At 47.0% G+C, this 23,756-nt stretch overlaps 1 protein-coding gene across 1 annotated transcript in view; it reads left to right on the top strand.

The window, feature by feature from the left end:
* The window catches only part of LOC142316918 (uncharacterized), a 275,040-nt gene that overhangs the window by 230,769 nt on the left and 20,515 nt on the right, over window positions 1-23,756 (top strand). The window contains exon 4 of the mRNA XM_075352696.1: window positions 11,797-11,911. Coding sequence (XP_075208811.1) covers window positions 11,797-11,911 — 115 coding nt within the window. The remainder of the gene's footprint in view (window positions 1-11,796; window positions 11,912-23,756) is intronic.

The following is a 23,756-nucleotide window of genomic DNA, read 5'->3' as shown; positions in this document are numbered from 1 at the left end:
AGTTTCAACTCCCTTATGTGTTTCCTCCTCTGGCACTGTTGCCCAGAGTGTTACGCAAGATCAGGGCCGACTGCCGCCGCGCCATCCTCGTCGCTCCAGACTGGCCGAGGAGGTCGTGGTACCCGGATCTGTGGCATCTCACGGTCGGCCAACCGTGGGCACTACCAGACCGACCAGACTTGCTGTCTCAAGGGCCGTTTTTCCATCTGAATTCTGCGGCCCTCAACCTGACTGTGTGGCCATTGAGTCCTGGATCCTAGCGTCTTCAGGGTTATCCCAAGAGGTCATTGCCACTATGAGACAGGCCAGGAAACCAACGTCCGCCAAGATCTACCACAGGACGTGGAAGATTTTCCTGTCGTGGTGCTCTGCTCAGGGTTTTTCTCCCTGGCCATTTACCTTGCCCACTTTTCTGTCCTTCCTTCAATCCGGATTGGAAAAGGGTTTGTCGCTCGGCTCCCTTAAGGGACAAGTCTCAGCGCTCTGTGTTTTTTCAGAAGCGCCTAGCCAGACTTCCACAGGTACGCACGTTCCTGCAGGGGGTTTGTCACATCGTCCCTCCTTACAAGCGTCCGTTAGAACCCTGGGATCTGAACAGGGTGCTGGTGGCTCTTCAGAAACCACCATTCGAGCCAATGAGGGATATTTCTCTCTCACGTCTTTCGCAGAAAGTGGTCTTCCTAGTAGCAGTCACTTCACTTCGGAGAGTGTCTGAGCTAGCAGCGTTGTCGTGCAAAGCCCCTTTCCTGGTGTTTCACCAGGACAAGGTGGTTCTGCGTCCGGTTCTGGAATTTCTCCCTAAGGTGGTATCCCCCTTTCATCTCAATCAGGATATCTCCTTACCCTCTTTTTGTCCTCATCCAGTTCACCAATGTGAAAAGGATTTGCACTTGTTAGATCTGGTGAGAGCACTCAGATTCTACATTTCTCGTACGGCGCCCCTGCGCCGCTCGGATGCACTCTTTGTCCTTGTCGCTGGCCAGCGTAAAGGGACACAAGCTTCCAAATCAACCCTGGCTCGGTGGATCAAGGAACCAATTCTCGAAGCTTATCGTTCCTCGGGGCTTCCGGTTCCCTCAGGGCTGAAGGCCCATTCTACCAGGGCCGTGGGGGCGTCCTGGGCCTTGCGGCACCAGGCTACGGCTCAGCAGGTGTGTCAGGCGGCTACCTGGTCGAGCCTGCACACTTTCACGAAACACTATCAGGTGCATACCTATGCTTCGGCAGATGCCAGCCTAGGTAGGCGAGTCCTTCAGGCGGCGGTTGCCCACCTGTAGGACGGAGCCGTTTACGGCTCTATTATGAGGTATTATTTACCCACCCAGGGACTGCTTTTGGACGTCCCAAGTGTCTGGGTCTCCCAATGGAGCGACAAAGAAGAAGGGAATTTTGTTTACTTACCGTAAATTCCTTTTCTTCTAGCTCCAATTGGGAGACCCAGCACCCGCCCCTGTTCCCTTCGGGCTGTTGTTCTTTGTGTACACATGTTGTTCATGTTGAATGGTTTCAGTTCTCCGATATTCCTTCGGATTGAATTTACTTTAAACCAATTTATAATTTTTTCCTCCTTCTTGCTTTTGCACCAAAACTGAGGAGCCCGTGATGCACGGGGGGTGTATAGGCAGAAGGGGAGGGGCTTTACACTTTTAGTGTAATACTTTGTGTGGCCTCCGGAGGCATAGCCTATACACCCAAGTGTCTGGGTCTCCCAATTGGAGCTAGAAGAAAAGGAATTTACGGTAAGTAAACAAAATTCCCTTCTTTCCAGTGCGCACAGGGCCTAAAGCTTTTCACACAGCGCTGTTATACTTTGTATTGCGAAGAAAAATGCCATTGATTGAGATGATGCCAATAATATAGTTTTTGTTTTATTCTTTCATTATGTCAAGAAAAAGGTCTTTTATAAGGAAAAAAAATTGGTGCAAGATACAGGGGATCGGGGATTGTCAGTCGGTAAGGGGTAATATGACTCCCCAGTTTGGGAAACAGATGGATATTTGTCAATCTTTTAAATTTTGGCCAAACCGGGTTGAGGTGATCAGTCCTACCCGGCCGAAGGCAAACCTTCTTTTTTGTAAATTAAATTTTATTCATTTGAAAAAAGCATCTCCAAATCATGAAACATGCATGGACCTCTATGAACATATAGCAAGGAGAGAAACCATTCTCCTATTATTATATCAAAATTTCAACAGATGTCTCTATGACTCGCACTCAATGTCCATATCCAAATATTACACAACTTCCACAAACAGTTTTGTGCTAAAATGCAGAGCTTTATACAAAAACCACATTATTAGATGAATAGAAAAAGCCAAAAAAAAGGAAAGGGGAAGAAAATAAAAACAGAAGGGAAAGTGTAGATAGGTAAAGGAGAAGAAAAAAAGGGAAAGAAGTAGTCTCGTCTGGATGACCACCCCAATCCAAGACATTGTGAAAAAGAGTTCTACTGACAAGAGGAGAGTCAAGCTATCCGACCTCTAGGAGTTCAGCCATGTCCGGGGAGTCCCGGAACATAATCCAGGGCGACCACGTATCAAATACCTTGTCAGACCTACCAGAGGTCTGGTCTATCACATCTTCCATCCTGAATATGTTGGTAATTTCCACCACCAGGTCAGCACATAATGGAGACTTGTCCTGTCTCCAGTACCTCGGGATCCGCCTCTGAGCCGCGGACAATATATGTCTAAGTAAGCCATTGTACCTGGAGACAGAGAACTCCCCTAGGGATAGCATTGCCAGCTCCAGTATTTGCGCCACAGGAAACAGTTTGTTGGCTAGATTAATGGCTCCATCCCAAAAACGTTTTATTGGTGGACATGACCAACACACGTGCAGATACAGTCAGGGCCAGAAATATTTGGACAGTGACACAAGTTTTGTTATTTTAGCTGTTTACAAAAACATGTTCAGAAATACAATTCTATATATAATATGGGCTGAAAGTGCACACTCCCAGCTGCAATATGAGAGTTTTCACATCCAAATCGGAGAAAGGGTTTAGGAATCATAGCTCTGTAATGCATAGCCTCCTCTTTTTCAAGGGACCAAAAGTAATTGGACAAGGGACTCTAAGGGCTGCAATTAACTCTGAAGGCGTCTCCCTCATTAACCTGTAATCAATGAAGTAGTTAAAAGGTCTGGGGTTGATTACAGGTGTGTGGTTTTGCATTTGGAAGCTGTTGCTGTGACCAGACAACATGCGGTCTAAGGAACTCTCAATTGAGGTGAAGCAGAACATCCTGAGGCTGAAAAAAAAGAAAAAATCCATCAGAGAGATAGCAGACATGCTTGGAGTAGCAAAATCAACAGTTGGGTACATTCTGAGAAAAAAGGAATTGACTGGTGAGCTTGGGAACTCAAAAAGGCCTGGGCGTCCACGGATGACAACAGTGGTGGATGATCGCCGCATACTTTCTTTGGTGAAGAAGAACCTGTTCACAACATCAACTGAAGTCCAGAACACTCTCAGTGAAGTAGGTGTATCTGTCTCTAAGTCAACAGTAAAGAGAAGACTCCATGAAAGTAAATACAAAGGGTTCACATCTAGATGCAAACCATTCATCAATTCCAAAAATAGACAGGCCAGAGTTAAATTTGCTGAAAAACACCTCATGAAGCCAGCTCAGTTCTGGAAAAGTATTCTATGGACAGATGAGACCAAGATCAACCTGTACCAGAATGATGGGAAGAAAAAAGTTTGGAGAAGAAAGGGAACGGCACATGATCCAAGGCACACCACATCCTCTGTAAAACATGGTAGAGGCAACGTGATGGCATGGGCATGCATGGCTTTCAATGGCACTGGGTCACTTGTGTTTATTGATGACATAACAGCAGACAAGAGTAGCCGGATGAATTCTGAAGTGTACCGGGATATACTTTCAGCCCAGATTCAGCCAAATGCCGCAAAGTTGATCGGACGGCGCTTCATAGTACAGATGGACAATGACCCCAAGCATACAGCCAAAGCTACCCAGGAGTTCATGAGTGCAAAAAAGTGGAACATTCTGCAATGGCCAAGTCAATCACCAGATCTTAACCCAATTGAACATGCATTTCACTTGCTCAAATCCAGACTTAAGACGGAAAGACCCACAAACAAGCAAGACCTGAAGGCTGCGGCTGTAAAGGCCTGGCAAAGCATTAAGAAGGAGGAAACCCAGCGTTTGGTGATGTCCATGGGTTCCAGACTTAAGGCAGTGATTGCCTCCAAAGGATTCGCAACAAAATATTGAAAATAAAAATATTTTGTTTGGGTTTGGTTTATTTGTCCAATTACTTTTGACCTCCTAAAATGTGGAGTGTTTGTAAAGAAATGTGACAATTCCTACAATTTCTATCAGATATTTTTGTTCAAACCTTCAAATTAAACGTTACAATCTGCACTTGAATTCTGTTGTAGAGGTTTTATTTCAAATCCAATGTGGTGGCATGCAGAGCCCAACTCGCGAAAATTGTGTCACTGTCCAAATATTTCTGGACCTAACTGTATGTGCCCTTCTCCTTTAGGCATCTCCAGCATATGCCCGAGGCCAGAGGAAACGCAACGCTGATGGCCGCGGGGCACCTGTACCATCTAGACAGACCCTTGTAATTCCTCTCCTGATACACTCCTCCGCAGAGAAGCTTCTGCCTAAGTCCCGTTCCCATCTAGTCAAGAAGGGAGGATTATTGCTGCTTGCCACAGGCATGCCCTCCCGAAGCATCTTATACAGTAGCGACACGGTGTGGTCTGGAGGGTCCTGTCGGAGACACAGGTTCTCAAATGCGGTATGCGGGCGAAAAACAGCTTGGCTCGGCAGGGATCTAATAAAACTACCTATTTGCCTATGGAGGAACCAAGGGTTCACAGAGGCTTCACCCCTAGGAAAAAAGTCTTGTAAAGGTCTAATACCTGTGTGTGGGATATGAAGTCAGATATAATCGGGTGATCGGTCCTTGGCTTGTGTAGGAGAGCCTGCCTGTGTGCATCTGCTGGGAACGATGGGTTATCGTATATGGTTGTTAAGGGTCCTGGGACAGAAGATAGAAGGATTTTTGTGTACTCACCGTAAAATCTCTTTCTCTGAGTCTTCATTGGGGGACACAGGATCATGGGTTATGCTGCTGTCACTAGGAGGCTGACACTAAGTAAACAGAAAAAGTTAGCTCCTCCCCAGCAGTATAACCCCTGAGCCAGAGGCGGGCTCAATCAGTTTAGTGCACAAGCAGTAGGAGGAGAATCAAACCATCCTGGATAATCCAAGATAAAAACTATGAACAGTAGTCGTGTGACCAGTGGCCTGGGGAAATAGCCACTGAGGTAACCGACAGGTAATATATATAACAATTAAGACAAGCAGGGTGGGTGCTGTGTCCCCCCAATGAAGACTCAGAGAAAGAGATTTTACGGTGAGTACACAAAAATCCTTCTTTCTCTATCGTTTTGTTGGGGGACACAGGACCATGGGACGTCCAAAAGCAGTCCCTGGGTGGGAAGAAAAACCATCACCGGAGATAGGAAGGCAACCGCTTCCCCCTGTCGGGCTTGCGCCAGACCTACAAGCACCTACGTTGTTACAGGTGTGCCACTGCCACCCGCAAACCTTACTCCAAGGCTGGCCGCTGCCGAAGCTTGGGTGTGACCCTGGTAGAAACTAGTAAAGGTATGCCGACTAGATCGGGTGGCGGCCCAGGGAACCTGGACGGTCGACATCTGGAGTCCAATCGTCCAAAGGGTACCCCTTGCTCGGTAGACCGCGGGGGAAGTCCGCCCTTCATGCGATAGTCTTCACATATGGAGTAATGGATCCATGTAAAAATCTGGCCCCTGGCGCCGGCATGCGCCCCTTGGGAACGGGTGGAGGGGTGGACTGGTTGTCGGTGTAACCGAAAAGGGTGTCCTGCAGACATGTAAGACTGAGGGCTCGTAACAGTTCTGGAACGAACTAGGCCCCTTTCCGGCTGAGAGAGGAGACTAGAACCGAAAACTAAACACCTCTTCTGGAAGGAAACAGCGAGCTGCCTTGGACAGAAAACGAAGAGTTCTGGCCGGAGCCTCCCCTTGTCCTGCTGGAGGAGCTGGAAAACAAAAAAGGGGGGAAGAACGACAAGAGGGCTGTCCGCCCTGATGCTGTCTGTAACAACGAGATGGCCCGAGGAGCCCACCTAACAAAAACAGGTGGAGCCGGGAAAAAAGGGGTACCTTGAACGAACCCCTCTCTGGAAAAAAGAACCCACGTTTTTAGTGAACGATGAAACAGCCGAGCTAGATGGATGCTTCTCTGAGCGAAGGCTCTGATTGGAGGACGGGAAGTGAAAAGACTCCGAAAAAAAACGAAGCGAAACGGGCCGACACCTGGCCGATACAGGGCCGCGCGAGAGGGCCGCATTCGGATCTGACTGGAAGAATGCCAGCAAGAAGGAGGGAAGATGTGGTCCTCACCCACCGGGGGAGCTCTTTCCTAGTGGAAATAAATCCTGGAGGAAACTGGATTCCCGGCCCTCAACGTTGTCTGTAATCCTCTTGTCAACAGACCTGACCGAGGCAGCACCCGGGATCCACTGGTGAGGCCGTCGAACTTGGGACCTTTGAGTCCTGGTAGAAGAGAGGGGCCCCGACACGGAGAACTTGGCGGTCGGGAAGGAGCCCCGGGGCCTCCGTGAGGAGTTGAGTAGGCTATGCGAACTATGCTCGCCTGGGTCACTCCAGAGGCATCGTTGCCTTGGTCCATCCTGAGAACCCTCGAGACCATGGGAAGCTGCGGGAAGATGCAGGAGAACCTGAACAGGCTACACGACCGGTCGAGGGCGTCGTCACCTAGTCCAGAGCAGGTGGCACACTCGAAGCACTATTGACTTGAAAGTTGGAACGGGAGAACAATAAGTCCACGACCGGAGGTCTTCCCTCGCCAGGGAACTGACTGGTGACTTCCCTGTTGAGGAGCTCTTTTCCTAAGGGAGGTCTTTCCTACCGAAAAAAATCGGCCGTCCAAAACGTCCATGCTAGGGATGGACTGCCGAGATTAGCGAGTTAATGGACCCGTCCCAGGGCAAGATCTTCTTGGCCTCTTCCCTTGCCATGACACTCTCTGCGTCTACCTGGTGGATGATGCACGTCACCGCTGTGGCCTGGTCCGACTGGAACCTGACTGGGCAAACCCCGACCCAGAGAAGAATTGTAGCCGTGCTAACCGGATGGCTCTGGCTTCCGGAATGTTGAAGGGGAGACAACGCTCTAGGGCTGTCCCTCGGGACCGTGCCGAGGAAAGGTGGGGGTAGCATTCCCTAGCACGGGAGACTGGTGACGGTTGATAATATCCTCCAGAGGAGGGAAGGGAAGCTTCCCAAGGGACGGTTTCGAAGACTGGTCCGCTATGAGGAGATTGGCGGATCACCCGCGAAGACGGAACCCTCTTTGTCTCCGATCTTCAGTGTGGTCCACTGGAGAGTAAGGGATGAAATCTGGTACGTGCACCGTCTCTATCACCGCCACAGACTGCCGAGGGCTCGCATAGCCAAAACGGGAGCGGGTGGCAAGGGTACGCGGGACTCTGTGCCAGGAAGGAAAACTATTCCTGCGTGAGTAGTAGCTACCGCTGAACAGCTCGAAAAAACCGTGCCTAAGGGATGATGGACCGAGCCGGGGTCTGGGAGGACTCCTTCCGGTATCTCAGCTACCCTAGTAGCGGAAAGTGAATATGACGGTCTAAACCTCAAGCAAGGATCCTTGAAGGGAGAACCCTGGGCCCCCCGGCCGTACTTGGGCGTAGAGAACCTAGCAGCCCTGTAGAGTAGGGTGCGCAGGGACAGTGATCCCTGCAAGCGCTCTTATAAAAAACTGGAACGGTCCACTGCCACGCAAGGCGGAGGGGCTGTTGGAGGGATAGAGGCTTCCTGACGAGTGCGGCATGAACGGGCTGGGACCTAGTGTGAGGGGACGATCCTGATGCATCTGGGTCGATGCAGGGAAAGGGATGAATCCTTTCCTTACGTAGTCTAGGGGAGAGAAGTACTCTACCCTGACGTAGCCAAGGGGGGCCACTGAACTCGCCTATCTTCAGAGGGGCGTTCCCTAAAGTCGGAAGGGAAGTCAGTGACCTCCTAGATGTCGAATCTGCGTTCCTGATCCCGAGTCAGAGGTCTCGACGGGTGGACACACTGATGGTAGAGGCTCAGGCCGAGCAGCAGGCAGGCCCCAGGTATATGAAGAGAGGGTACTCACTGAAGATGATAACCAGTCCTGGGACGGCATAGGTGGAACTTGGTCCGCTGCGTATGGAGTTCACTGAATCTCTGAGGGACGCCACGTTCGGGACGAGAAACCCGGAGGAACACAGGCGGGTTGACTACATGGTGGGATGCCCCTTCCTTTCGGAGCCCCTTTCTAGAAGGGGTAATGACAATAAAATGACTTACCACTGGTAAAAATCGATGCCTGGGATTATCCGTGATAACGCAGTCACACGGCGAACTGTATTCCACTGAAACCGCAGGGGTCTGTCCTCTTTGTCTCTGCAAGGCGACTTCCCCCTCTCTCCAGAGCCCTTTGGGGGAATGATAATGACAAAAAACACACGACTTACTGCTGGTAAACGCCGTGTCTGGTAGATGTCTGTGATCAAAGACTCCAGTGTAGCATGGCCATACTCTCCGAAAACCCCTTTGGAGAAGGGAATAATGACAATGACATGGCTTACCGCTGGTAAACGTCGTGTCTGGTGGTTGTCTGTGAACACGCGGTAACTCGGCGAACTCTGGATGTCCCCCGAGCACAACAAGGGTCTGCTCCAAACGCCCTAAGGGAGACCTGGGTGCACGGAGAGAAGAGGGGCTGTCCGTAGCCATACGGCCTGACTCACCGTTTCTAGCATGCTATTCGTCCTGCGCCAAAACATCCAGGTCCTGCTCGGAGTCCAGCGGAGATGGAAAGCCTGGGCCAACACCCGAGAGGTCGTAAGACTACCGTAGGAAGGGCAGTCTGGACCTGGGGAATAAGGTGGAAAAACTGGGGGCCCACGAAAGACGAGACCTGGCGGGTCCGCTTCTAGCCTAGGAAAAAGGTCCCTGGTACGGGACTCGTCTCCCCGAGGGAATGGCGCCGTTCTGTGGATGGTATGACCAAGCGTCGGCGGGGGACGCAGCGCATGCGCACGAACCCGAGGGACGTCAGCGAGGGAATATATGGCCTGAGACAGGGCGTTAACCAGCCGGCAGGGGCGAGATACAGGGGCGTGCGGTGCCAGGGACTGCGGTAGCTGTCAACACTAATCTGCCATTATGTGCGGGAAATTACCATTAAGGGAACCGCAAACTTGAGCTACCGGTCCCAAATAACTAAAAAACTCAGCTCTGAGAGCTCTATAGACTAACCCTATTGGGATGTGTCCTGATGCAAGGCCCGAAAAAGTACCTGAAGGGGTTAAAATATATAATGTACAAAACGCAAGCCCTGATAAAAAACCCCACTGTATTTAATAATCATGGAAGACTTGGGTCTATTTTCCCCTGATATACGGGCTGCTGCAGCGTCAGCAAACCGCATACCGGGAGTTTGCCATAATCCCCTTTTTTTTTTTTTTTTTTTTTTTTTTTTTTTCAAAAGAACGCTGAGGAGGCTGGAGGCGGGCCCAGGAGAGCGGGAAAAAGCATCCACCGCCCCCACTGTGATGCCTGGGGCTGAGCGGAGGGCGGAGACGGAGCGGCCGGCGGCCAATAGCGATGCGGCGGGGGGCGGGCCTGGGACGCTGGAGACAGGGCAGAAGCCGGGGCCTAAATTTTGAGGCAGCCGGCGCAGGGGATCTAGAGACCGGCGGTTCTACCCGCGGGAGCCGCGGACGCGCCAGCGATGTCCGGGTACCGGCCGAGCCCTGCAGGTGTGGAGAAGGCTCCAGCGCCCGGATGGGGACGTGGCCGGGGCGCCCGGTGAGTAGGCCCGGACCGGGGCCTAAATTTGAAACAGCCGGCGCAGGGGAAGGTAGAGACCGGCGGTCCTACCTGCGGGAGCGGCAGCGCGGCAGCGATGTCCGGGCACCGGCCGAGCCCTGCATGTGTGGACTCCAGCGCCGGATGGGGGCGAGGCCGGGTGCTCGGTGAGTAGGCCCGGACCGGGGCCTATATCTTGTAGCCGCCCGGGAGAAGGTAGGGGGAGTGTCCTACCTGGTCGGCGGCGCCGTATCTGGCAGTGTGCAGGCGTGGAGCTCTGCACCTGTGTCCGTGTGCTCCGCACACCGGAGGGCTGGCTGCGGGCCGCAGAAGAAGAATGAGGCAGGCAGGCAGGGAGGTGGATGCTGGTGAGGGAAGGGAGCCCCTGTAGTGAAGCAGCGCTGCGGGCCCGATCATCATCCAGACGCGCTGCGAGGTCCAGTCCCTGCTGTATGCCCCTTGCACCCTTTGGGGTGATACCGCAGGGTGAATAGGGGGTGCCCAGGAAGGATTAGCCCCGCGTGCCAACCCGGGAGTGGTACCGTGGAATTGGACGGGGGAGAGGGCCCGACGAGTCAAGCTTCTGCGACCCAGGGGAGTGGTACCCACACGGGCTGCGAGAGCTGAGGTAGAGAAAACGATACCTGCAGAAAAAGAGAATTCCAACAGATGAGAGCGACGAGCGTCGCCGAGAGAAAAATGAAAAAATATACGCAAAAAATCAAGTGGCTGAAGGGGGCCCAGTCGGCCCACATCAGCCTCCTACGACACTAAGCAAAAAACTGATTGAGCCCGCCTCTGGCTCAGGGGTTATACTGCTGGGGAGGAGCTAACTTTTTCTGTTTACTTAGTGTCAGCCTCCTAGTGACAGCAGCATAACCCATGGTCCTGTGTCCCCCAATGAAACGATAGAGAAATATGATGTGATGTGCTACACCTAAGAAAGTAAAGCAGATTTCTAGTGATGAGGGGGACTGTTCCTTGCTGGCTCCACAGAGGAACAGAGAAGTGCCAGGGGGCTGGATGTGCACTGAGAGAATTCCGTTTCCACCCACTTTTTCGTTGACCGGCCATTGTGGCTTTTTGAATTTGTAATGATTCTTGTTTTCTGTTCATTGATATGACAAGAGCGCCTGGTATAGGACGGAGTGCAGATCGTGCGATCTGAGGGCCTTTTTGTACTATCAGGAATTTGGAATTTTGCAGGGTTTTTCTCTGGCCACCATCAGCCCCTTTCCTATTTTAGTCAGTAGAGCCTCACCTTTTGCTAATCCTATCATCTATCGGTGTATTCTGTTTTCCTATATCACCGCAGTCTTTGAATGTGGGGGGCTTGCTATTCTTTATCTATTTTCTGAGGCAGAGAGTTATTCATCTTTCCTACCTTTTTAGGGTAGTTCTCCGGCTGGGTTCGCGGTGCACAGGATGTTAGTTCACCCCTCGGCTACTTCTAGTGTTGATGGTTAGTAAGGGGATGGCGGCCAGATTAGTTGCCAATGCTCTTGTCACCTTTTACCAATGATTTATGGTGGTCTTCCATGGTTCCGGATCATAACACCGTGCCACTTCGTCCAGCGAGAGGGACACATCCAGCATCTCCCACTTCTGGGAGGTAATCTTGAAATTGCTCAGGTGGCCAAAGTTACACAAATCTGACATTATATTTGGGAGACTAACAACGCCAGTTTCTGCTCCCAGCCTAATACCGCTGTTAGGTGGGTTCATTCTGATGGCAGTCGCCATGTATTCCGGCAAACCTTTTTATTTTATTTTTTTTAAGAAGAAGGTGACACAGTTGCAGACCTCTTCCATTACACTGATGTTGATGTGTTTGATTTCTCCATCTTTTGGCCATATTGTGCTGACGTGTTACACTTGGTCTATCAGGGGGAAGATCTGACTATTATTAAAGTGGAGGTTAAAGAAGAATCTGAGGAGCTGAAGATCGATGCCCCGAGTCTGAACAGAGTGAAAAAGGAGATTAGTGCGGATGATTCCACAGGTATGTAACTGCGCAGTGGTGTAACTAGAGTCTGATGGGCCCTGGAGCAGACTTTGAACCTTGTTTCCCCTCCCCCCATATGTTCATCAGATGTATGGGCCATTGTAGCATTCTAAATCTTATAAAGACATACAAGTTTGGCCCCCTCACCCTTCATTGTGTAGTAATACCCCCCATCCTGGGCCACTTCCTGGCAAATATATCCCCCATCCTCGTATATGTCCACATCATGGCCCCATCTTTGTGTATGACCCCATCATGGCTATATCCTGGTATATGTAGTCCCATCCTGGTATATGTGTCTGTCAAGGTCAGAATGACGATGATGATGAGACTCAAAGGATCTCTTGATATCCGGCTGCTGCTTCTAATTAAAATGTCATGGGTGCACACGAGAATGAAAAATAACTGCACAGCAAGTCAGTTACATCTATCTCCATGACTGGCTCTTAACCAAGTGTGTTCTTTATTGTTTGAAAGAGACTCTAGACCAAACAGTAAAGGGGTGTGAACAAAAGTTTTAGTCCAATCAAGTATCGTAAGTCAGGGCTTCATGACGTAGAGAGATCTGCATATTCTCCGTTGATTGGTCAGTCTAGGATCCAGGAATTTCTTTGTCGATTTGTCTTGGGTGGAGAACAGGAAATGGTGGCCATCTTTACAATCACATGTGGTGGTATATACTGTGTCTAAGGAAAATACACTGAATATGCAATATACATATATACATGTTAGTAAGAAACAAAAGCATTCACAAATATGTGTGTTAGTTCACATCTACTGAACTATATAACTGAGTCTATGAAATGGCTGAATTAAGTATTTTTGGATACTCAATTCTTTATCCTCAACAGTCCCCCCTAAAGACTTACTTCTGCCATTTCTAAAAACTAAGGGTACTGTGTTCCCTTAGGAAGAGAGGTAGAAACATCTGTTGAAAAACCTGCCTAACTGAACGTTGAAACATGGGCGGAAAGGGGAAAGGGGTTTTCTTCACCAGTTTGAGACCAAGGACTCCTAGGCGAGTCCTCACCCTTTGTAGTTGGACTTTCCCATGTCTCAAGGTTCTCTAAGTCCTCTCTTCTAACTGTTCTGGCAATGATGGTCTAAAACTGTACAGGGTTTTCTGAAAAGGATAAGTATGAGCAGAACGCTCAGTGCAGCTCTGGTTGATTAACCCTTCTACAATGCGAGGTGTGGATCCATAGATTTTCTGTGGTTGGATCAGCTCCTCTAGTGTTGACTCATGGCTCTTTCTCGCTTGTCCTTTAGGATCAATCAGTCTCCTGACTGGAGACCATATGCTAATAGCTCTGATTTAAGATCTGGAATTGGAGAATACACCTGTTTATCACACTATTCAGTCAATTATATAAAAATATACATGCCTATGCTAAACCAAAAAACATCTTACATAAAGACCTGCTTATTGCAAAAAGAAAACAGAACATATACATTTTATACACCATTTACTAGTTTCCACTTTTCTATAAAATATACACTTTTTGTAAACACATTTTCCTTTACATACCACCTTCATGTGCTTCTCAACAATAATGTCGTTTTCTGCACTGGAATACCTCTGACCAAACCTGGAAAGAAATTTACACAACACGCACAGACTTGCATACAACGTGCTCATGATATACATCTATAATCAGTTTGCAGTCTCTAAGAATGGGTAGAGCAGGTGCAGGGTGTTTCTACGGACTCTTTACAGTTTTTTTCTCACTTCGTTCTAGGCACTTGTCTCACGAGACTGGGTGAATCTGCCCACCTGGGTACTGAACCCGGTGTCACCAAAGCACACGCTGACAATTGTCTTTCACAGATGTTACCTGGGCCATCATTAAGAAGAGCTCTCATGGCAGAGAAAGCTTACCACCCTTTGTCCACAGACCTTCCTCAGTCAGCTGGCTCCCTGCATGTCACACTCCATTCCTTGTTGTATCGCTTGTTCCTGTAGGGATGTAAGAACACAAGGAGTAACAGAAGTCACTGACGTGACCAATGTCACCAAGGCATGGTCGGTATTGGTGAAAGACTCTCAACTCTAGGCCCGTTCACTGCTTCTTGGTCAGCTGCACCTGTGCAAGGATCTCCATCCGAATCCATCAGCTCAGATCTAGACTTTCTTTTCGGCATACCTAATTCATTTGACAACAGGAAAAAATCTACAACCTACATACACCTCTAAAGACTCTTACCCACTCCTGTTCTACCCATCAAGAGAGGCATTAATGCATCACTGTCTCCTGTATCAATAGGATCGGAGGGAGTGGTCGAATTTAGATCTACCTCATGTGGTGTAAACAGCAGCATATCCAGTGCAGAATCGACCACCATCTGGTTTCATCTATAAAAACAAAAACTTAAAAATATACATTAGATCATTCTTATAACTTCATCTCTGATCATAATACAGTTAGTGGTCATCTATACCTCACATGACTGAGAATACTAAATAAATAAACAAACAAATAAATAAACAAATAAACATATAAGACAAGACTTTCCTATTTCAGTTAACAGATATACCCCATAGTAATCTAATAAACATAACCTATGGGAAACAGGTCAGCTTCAAAACCAAGGTCAACTTCAAAACCTATCTAATATGCCTACTGCACCCTCCAAGAAACTGGAGAATATAATTAATACCTTATTCCCCCCTTGTTTAATTGTTTATTTACCAATATGGCAAAATTCAGCATTTTTATACTGGTATTCCCTAAAAGAAAAGATAAAACAGCAGGTAATAAATTAGCCACATACTAAAACCTAAAAAGAACAAACACTGAAAATAACGTATATCTCACAACACTATACATTACTGGGAAATTTTAAAAACTTTACAATAAACAACACTGTATCCATAAAGAAAAGAAAAACCTTTCATAGTAGAAACGACTGAGACATGATGAAATGACAGCTGTGACTGGGCGACTAACTGACAAAAAATATATGAATGGTTTAGAAATAATCGTAAAAACAGAAAAGGTGATAGTCACAAAATAAAAATATATTGTTCAAATAAATCGCCATTAAACACAAAACAACACAAATTATATCGCACATCCCATAAAATTTAATATTCCCTATTCAGGTATAAACAGCAAACTAAAAATGTGAAATCCTGAACTCTAAGGGTTAAACCAAACTCACGTCACTATTGGAGAAAGACACATTCCATCAAGACACATTCCATCCCTGTCTCTTAAAAGCGAGAGAGGAAGAAGAAAAAAACTCATCCTTTGTTATAACAAAGACGTAGCAGTGAACACATTCATTACCCATATCTACATAGAATGCATTATACATTTTTCCTAATTCCTTTTTTACAAATGGATTTGATACATTTTGACATCAGTAGGGGTAAGTCGTTTACAATTTTTGTTTTAAATTAACTAACACAGTACAAAGATATATATATATATATATATATATATATATATATTTACCTTCCTCTATTTTATTTTATGATATAATACTGCAGGACTTCTAAAATACCAATTGATTTTATGTGAACAGAAAATTCTGTAAAAGTTTCACTTACTTATCTTTGACTTGCACTTATGAGATAGCTGAGTAAACAAATATACAATTTATACTTATTCAAATGTGTTAGTCATATATACCAGAGAACACCTCCCACCGGGGATGGGTGGAGAGCTTTGAACAAAGAGCCATTGCGAGGGGTGTGGCTTATGAGGTGTACTGCCATCAGTGGGTGTAGCAAGACGGCTGCCACAGGAAGTTCCAGGCACCTGACTTCCGGGTGCAGCATCCATGTTGTGACTCCCTGGGTGTACTGGGAGTGGCTGGAACTACGTAGTAAACCAGGGATACTTTAGTGCCTGTAAATTTGCATTTCAGCATACAAAGGAGAGATTTGATTAGCACCAGATATAATGACTTCTAGAGCAGAACAATGAGTTTACCGCTAGAGAAACACATTTAGTGATTCTACAAACAGCAACAGACAGTGAATGAGGTCTTTGTTCTTCATTATAAACTCACTACAGATTAATCTGAACTTCAATACATGGGTTGCAGCCTGCCATCTAGTGGTAGTCCAACGATATTACACAACTTTTTGCAATCTTTTATATTTTTTCCGTTTTTTGTAACTAGGGCGACAGCGTTCTCAGCTCCTACTAAAAAACAATCTCTTCTCGAACAGAGTATACAGTGCTCTAGCTGGATTGGCCACATCCAACTGAACCCTCTTCCCGCTTCCCTACTATGCAATAAGGACATACTGCGACGTCCAACGTACGAATACAATACCGTTCCTCGTACGTTCCTATTTTTCCGGCGTCTCACATAGCAGTGCATGAGTTAATACTCAGGGGAATACGCTGGTTCAAAACACTTTTCTCCACCACCGGAATCCCTCCCCCTCTTTCCCGTGTAAGCGGACGCACTTTTTCAGCGTCCAACACGTGGATACTAATACCGTTCTCCACGTGTTCCTATTTCCGGCTATTAACACAAGAATCGATGTATTTTATATATATATATATATATATATATATATATATATATATAAATAAAACACTGGGGGACACGCCAATTCCCTTATCTCTCTGTTCCAAAAACAAACCAACAATTACAAAATGCTGAAAAACGCATAAACTAGTTAATTTCTCTCAAATCCAAACTAAAATAACACTTGTTTTTCTTTCAAATCATTACAACTCTGCTTGCTTTACGATACAAAGGCTGCAGCCCATTGACCCCTCCTCTCTCCAAAGAGCTGCGCTGTTTTAACACCCGGTGTCTGCCTCTTCACCCTCCACCCCCCTGTTTCTTAGCTAAGAGACAGCAGAGACCGAGCTGTGTAACTTGATCTCCGCTCTGCCTCAAGCAGCTGGTGGACATATAGCCCCCACCTTTTTGCTTCCTCTGAGTGTAAGAATGTAAGGATGTGCTCCCCCCCCTCGCATTCCTTGTTCTCAATAGAAAGACTGTCATGGATATCCCTGGGCTTAACCAGACCCCCCTTCTCCCTTTGTTCACAGCGAAGAAGAAAAAAACTACAGGCAATTAACTCTCCGAGAACCAAACAGAGAAATCACAAGCTTGATTAACCATACACCTATATACAGATAAAAACAGCTACTCAAGAAAACACCCCATTTCTAATTACAGACAGCCGGATACTTTACAACCTACCCCTAGCCCCTATGGGAGCTGGGTCCTTCTAGCCCACCGGCGGGTGACAGTCACACCGTTAGGTCTCCGGTGCACTACCATTCTCCGGACTAGTGACCACCCACTTTCGCCAGGCGTCTCTCGATCCACAGGTAAAACAGCACACACAATGTATATGATGGTTACCTGCGAAATGAAGGGTGATCAATCCTATCAAGCGACACCTGGATACTTGTGGAGTAGCCCCCAGACGTCCGGACAATGGAAGCTCTGACTCACCCTTTACGGTAGTCCCATCTGGGTCGCCAGTTGTCAAGGTCAGAATGACGATGATGATGAGACTCAAAGGATCTCTTGATATCCGGCTGCTGCTTCTAATTAAAATGTCATGGGTGCACACGAGAATGAAAAATAACTGCACAGCAAGTCAGTTACATCTATCTCCATGACTGGCTCTTAACCAAGTGTGTTCTTTATTGTTTGAAAGAGACTCTAGACCAAACAGTAAAGGGGTGTGAACAAAAGTTTTAGTCCAATCAAGTATCGTAAGTCAGGGCTTCATGACGTAGAGAGATCTGCATATTCTCCGTTGATTGGTCAGTCTAGGATCCAGGAATTTCTTTGTCGATTTGTCTTGGGTGGAGAACAGGAAATGGTGGCCATCTTTACAATCACATGTGGTGGTATATACTGTGTCTAAGGAAAATACACTGAATATGCAATATACATATATACATGTTAGTAAGAAACAAAAGCATTCACAAATATGTGTTAGTTCACATCTACTGAACTATATAACTGAGTCTATGAAATGGCTGAATTAAGTATTTTTGGATACTCAATTCTTTATCCTCAACATGTCCACTATCGTGACCCCATCCTGGTGTATGACCCCCGATCAAGGATATAGCCTGGTATATATGGCCCATCCTGGTATATATTCCCCCATCATGGCCACATCCTGGTATATATATTGCCATCATGTCCTCATCCTGGTATATAGCCCTCCCACCACGCTGCACACAGTAAAAAAAAACAAACAAAAAACAGTGACTGTATTCACCTACCCTGCGCTCCCTCCGGTGTTGTCCTGCAACTGACCAGCATGTAAGCGCTGCAGCACATGAGGTCAGTGCCATGCGCGGCCACTTCCAGCACCGTCAGCTGTCAGCATATTCTCTGCTCCCCGTGTGTGTGTGTGTGTGTGTGTGTGTGTGTGTGTGTGTGTGTGTGTGTGTGTGTGTGTGTGTGGCAATGACAGGTCTTTGTGCTGTGATGTATTTCAGCTGGATGCTGTGATAGCTTTGCCTGTGTCTACGGTTTGGTAAGGTGGGTTCCTCCATAGTCTTAATATATGGTTACATTTTGTGCACTGATGCTCTGGACCCAAAAAAAAGCTGTAAATGCCTATAAAAAAATCTCTGCAAGAAGTTCAATGAAACGTGTCATGTGAAAGACTTAAAATGTATTTTGTTTTTGTTTTTTGTTGGAAAATTGCTGAGACCGACAACTAAAGGCCTAATGAAGGCCCCAAGGCACGGAGCTACCGGAGCCGTGACCTAACAGAGTCAGGAATATATGAAGGGCAGGATGGAAGTAGACCATTCAATGCCCATGAATAGCGGCTGGTAAGGCGGTAATCACACCCGGGCACATCTTCAGGTGTTTTTCATATGTGTGGTTAAAAGAGCTATAAAAAATCTTTGCATTCAGATATTTCTGTGCTTTTTTTCACGGTACATGAGGCTTAAGTTTTTATGTCGGTCACATTCTTTATTATTACTGTTCCCTGTCCTGTACAGAATATTTTTATCTCGTATGCTTTTTTTTTTTTTTTGTCTTGTTTTATGGCCGATAATGACAAGGATTTGAATTGATGGAGCTTTTTTTTTTTTTTTTAATTTTCTTTATTAATTTTTTTCTTTTTAACTTATTTATTTTACACATGGCACCCCCATAAGGGCATAAAACTTCTTTGAGGTTCTTTTATTAATTACCATATTTTTCAAACCATAAGACGCACTGGACCATAAGACACACCCTGGTTTTAGAAGAGGAAAATAGGAAAATAAAATTTTAAGCAAAAAGTGTGGTCATGACACACTGTTATGGGGCGAGGATCTGCTGCTGACACGGTTATGGAGGTAATGTCCTCAAATTCTCTTCGAAGGTACCCCATCCTTGTAATGATCCTCCTGCTTTGTATATGATCCCCATCCTTGTATATATGTACACCGTCCTGCTGTATACCCCTGTCCTGCTGTATACCCCTGTCCTGCTGTATACCCCTGTCCTGCTGTATACCCCTGTCCTGCTGTATACCCCTGTCCTGCTGTATACCCCTGTCCTGCTGTATACCCCTGTCCTGCTGTATACCCCTGTCCTGCTGTATACCCCTGTCCTGCTGTATACCCCTGTCCTGCTGTATACCCCTGTCCTGCTGTATACCCCTGTCCTGCTGTATACCCCTGTCCTGCTGTATACCCCTGTCCTGCTGTATACCCCTGTCCTGCTGTATACCCCTGTCCTGCTGTATACCCCCGTCCTGCTGTATACCCCCGTCCTGCTGTATACCCCCGTCCTGCTGTATACCCCCGTCCTGCTGTATACCCCCGTCCTGCTGTATACCCCCGTCCTGCTGTATACCCCCGTCCTGCTGTATACCCCCGTCCTGGTATATGGCCTGCATCCTGTAGCACAGAAAAAAATTACCATTTCTACTCCCCTTTCCTCCCTCCAGCAGCATCACTCGTCTTCCTCTGTGTCCGCAGCAGCGCCGCTCTGCAGCATCGCATTGACCTCCTGTCTGACGGCCGCTGATGTGTGTGGAGAGCGGTGTATGATTTTTTTTTTTTTTAACTCGTTTTATTGAAGGTTAAGTATAACATAGAATCAATAATCAATATAGCGATTAGTACATGGAGGATAAATTTGAACATTAGAAGGTACATAAGTAATCAATCACAGGTTATATCCAAAACTTGTAATACCATATAGGCACAGAATAATATTATCAAATGCTGGGAACCGTGTCACACTGCCTGCATGAAAACCGATACATTCAATAAGAGTCCACCATCCGAGTAATCATTATGACAGAAAAAGAAATTTAAGACGAAAGGTCATGTAAGTTTGAAGCCAGGGAACTGGGCGAACCCCCTGTCAAGGGCGATCTCAGCCATCCGCTCCAGATTTTCTCAAATTTATTTAAAGAGCCCCTGTTCTTGAATACAAATTGCTCAAGAGGAATTATGGGATTCACAAGGGCAATCCAAGAAGCTCTGGATGGAGGCCTAGGATTCATCCAATTTAGTATTATGCTCTTACGAGCCAAGAAAGGGGCTTTCTTTAGTCTCATACTCTGATTGGGACCAGGAGTTAATATTCAATACACCAAACAAACACAGGATCGGGCTCATAGGGACCACTTTCTCCAGCACAGCTGCGAGCGTTGATGCAACTTCTGTCCAATAGGAGTAGACAGCATGACATTCCCATATCATATGCCAAAAGTCTGCACCGCCTCTCCCACACTGTCGGGCAAGTGTCCGCAACTGTGCTATTCATTTTATTTAGTGTTACCGGAGTAATATAGCTCTGATAGATAATATATAGCTGAATGAGTCTATTGTTAATTGCAGGAGAAACCAAGGTGTGGGATTCAATAATGTCGTCCCAAACTATATCATCTAACTCAGGGATTTTGGTTTTCCACTTCCCCAAGACTGGGAGAGGATTGTTCATGGCCTTGGCCCGGATGAGGGATGAGTATAATTTTAGAAATTAGACCCCCAGGGCCCTGTGATCTAATAATTCCGATTATCGGGAATGATGAAAATCTAACCCCACGACCAGAAAATTAAGCCCGGAAAGCATGTCTGACCTGGAGGTACTTGAACTCATGAGAATCCGGCAGATCAAACTCAGTCTGCAGTTGCGCAAAGGGACGGAGCTCATTATCTCGGACTATTGAACTCAGGGAGACTATTCCTCGGTTCCTCCATTCCGCAAAGCCCGGTAATCCACAAAAATGCGGGAGGTCCAAATTGCCCCATAAAGGGGTCTCAATGGGCACATCCTGAAAACCAAAGGTGGACCTAGCTTCCTTCCAAATCTTGGCCCCCAGTTTGTGAATTGGGAGAATTCGGCCCTCAGGGGCTCGTTTGTGATCAAATAGTAGGGGCCATAGCAGTTCCACCCCCGTGAAATCCGCCAAGAATCCTTCCGGGGAGCTACCTGCGCCAGGTAATGTCCAGTATCTCAGATATTTCAACTGTCCAGCTAAATAATATATGTATAGGTCAGGAAGGGCCATGCCCCCCAGATTTTTAGGTCTTTGCAATTTAGCTAGTTGGATTTTTGATCTAGAGGAACCCCAGACAAAAGAAATCAGTAAGGATTCCATGGAGCGGAAAAAGGACCGGGGAATCTGTACGAAGATATGCTGGGTAATATAAAGACACTTCGGTTGTACTATCATTTTGAGGAGGTTAATCCTTCCCGCTACTGAGAGGGGAAGCTGACTCCACCTATTAAATTTTTCCCCGAAGTATGTTAGGAGAGGCGCAACGTTTCTAGCTATCATTTCTGCTGGACTTTTCGTTAATATAATCCCCAGGTATTTGAACTGGTCGACTACTGGTATTCTACATAAGTATGTGTCCACCGATTCATTTCTACCATGATAGAAATAGGAGATATGATTTTGACCAATTTATCACTAGGCCCAAGAATTTCCCGAACTGATCAATTAGTTCCACAGCTCTTGGAATGGAGGAGTCCGGCTTGGAGGCAAAGAGCAGCAGGTCGTCCGCGTACAGTGACAGACGTTCCTGTCCCCCTCTATACCTTACTCCCTCATACAGTGGGTCCGCCCGAATACGTACTGCCAACGGTTCCATGGCCAAAGCAAATAAGAGGGGAGACAGGGGGCACCCCTGTCTGGTTCCCCTCCCCAGGGAAAAGGTCTCAGACACACCGCCACCCACCTGGATGTTGGCCGTTGGCGCCTTGTATATAATTTCAACCCAACGAATGAAATTATTAACAAATCCAAAGGCCCACAGTACCTCCAGCAGATAGGGCCACTCAATGGAATCGAAGGCTTTAGCGGCATCCAATGAGACCAGAGACCAGTCCTCGTCCAGTTTTGCACCCGCCTGTAAGATCACCTGTGCCCTCCTCAGATTGTCCGAAGTGCTCCTACCTGGGATAAATCCAGACTGATCCCTATGTATTATGGAGGAGATCACTTTATTGAGTCTAGTTGCCAGGATTCTCGTAAGTATTTTGTAATCAGAGTTTAACAATGAGACTGGTCTGTAAGAGCCGCAGTCCAGGGGGTCCTTATCCGGCTTCAATAATAAAACAATGGTGGCCTCATAGGAGTCAGGCAGCCTACCGATCCGGAATGAGGCCCCGATTGTCTCCAGGAGGGCTGAAGCAATCTCCCCCTGGTATTTAGTATATATCTCAATCGGGAGTCCATCAGGACCAGACACCCTACCTTTTATTAAGGGCCCCCATCGCTTCCACCAGCTCCTCCAGGCCAATGTCCTCATCCAAAGCTAGTCTCTGGTCCGAATTTAATTTTGGAAACCTGAGGTCTCAAAGATAGTCAGAGATCTCCTCTCTGGAGAAAGTCAGTCTGGACTCATACAGGCGCTTATAAAAGGAAGAGAACACTTCCAAAATGTCATTGACGGAAGTGTCAATCTCCCCACTAGAAGCTCTGATCCGGAGGACCGCAGGTGAGCTACTGGACTGATGCACCAGGAATGCCAATAGGCTGCTAGATTGGTTTCCCTGCTCAAAGTATCTCCGGTTCGTGAAGACATGTCTTTTGGCCTTATCCTGCAAGAATAGAAGGTATTGCCTCCCTACTTGTAGCCAGCGGGACCTATTTTCTTCAGACGGGTCAGAGGTAAATCTGTGTTCCAATAATTTATTTTGAGCAGCTAGGTCCTGCTCTTCCCTGGCTGCTTGTTTCTTGGTGTATGAGATGGAAGATTGGCAACAGCCCCTAAGGTATGCCTTAAGTGCGTCCCAATAAGCTGAGTACTTTTCCTCAATAGAATTCATCTCGGTGTATGTCTTAATCTGGTCAGGAATCCTATCATTGGCTCCAAAGAGTGACAGCCACCAGGGGTTAATTTTCCGAGATAGTCTGTGACGTGCATCCCTCCCATTGGACACTCACAAATACTGGGGAATGGTCTGAAACGGATCTAGGTAAGTGGCATACCAATTGTATGTGAGAGCAGACCCTCTCATTCCCACATATGTAGTCAATCCTGGATAGGGAGTGTTTCCCAGGGGTGTAGCAGGTAAATTCCCTCAAGACTGGATTATGAAGTCGCCACATATCATACCACCCCACCTCCTTGAGAAATGCACTCAATCTGGTTTGTATCGATTGAGGGATAGAGGCCTGTTGGGTACTAAATTTATCTAGCCCGGGGTTATTGATCAGATTAAAGTCGCCCATACAGAATACCAGTGCCTGAGGGAATTGAGAGGCAAACTTAGCCTCCTCATATAGAAGTGAGGTGCCCATCGTAGGAGGAATATAGATGGCTAGGATCACCACCATTGATCCGTCGATGTGGGCTTGAATGAACACATATTTCCCCTCAGGGTCTTTTACAACCTTACCCGGGTCCCAGCGTGTAGTGATTTATGAATCAAT

Source organism: Anomaloglossus baeobatrachus, chromosome 6 (genome assembly GCF_048569485.1).
Source record: "Anomaloglossus baeobatrachus isolate aAnoBae1 chromosome 6, aAnoBae1.hap1, whole genome shotgun sequence".
Taxonomy (NCBI): domain Eukaryota; kingdom Metazoa; phylum Chordata; class Amphibia; order Anura; family Aromobatidae; genus Anomaloglossus; species Anomaloglossus baeobatrachus.
The sequence above is the reverse complement of the archived record's forward strand: the minus strand, read 5'-3'. Positions and strand labels throughout refer to the sequence as shown.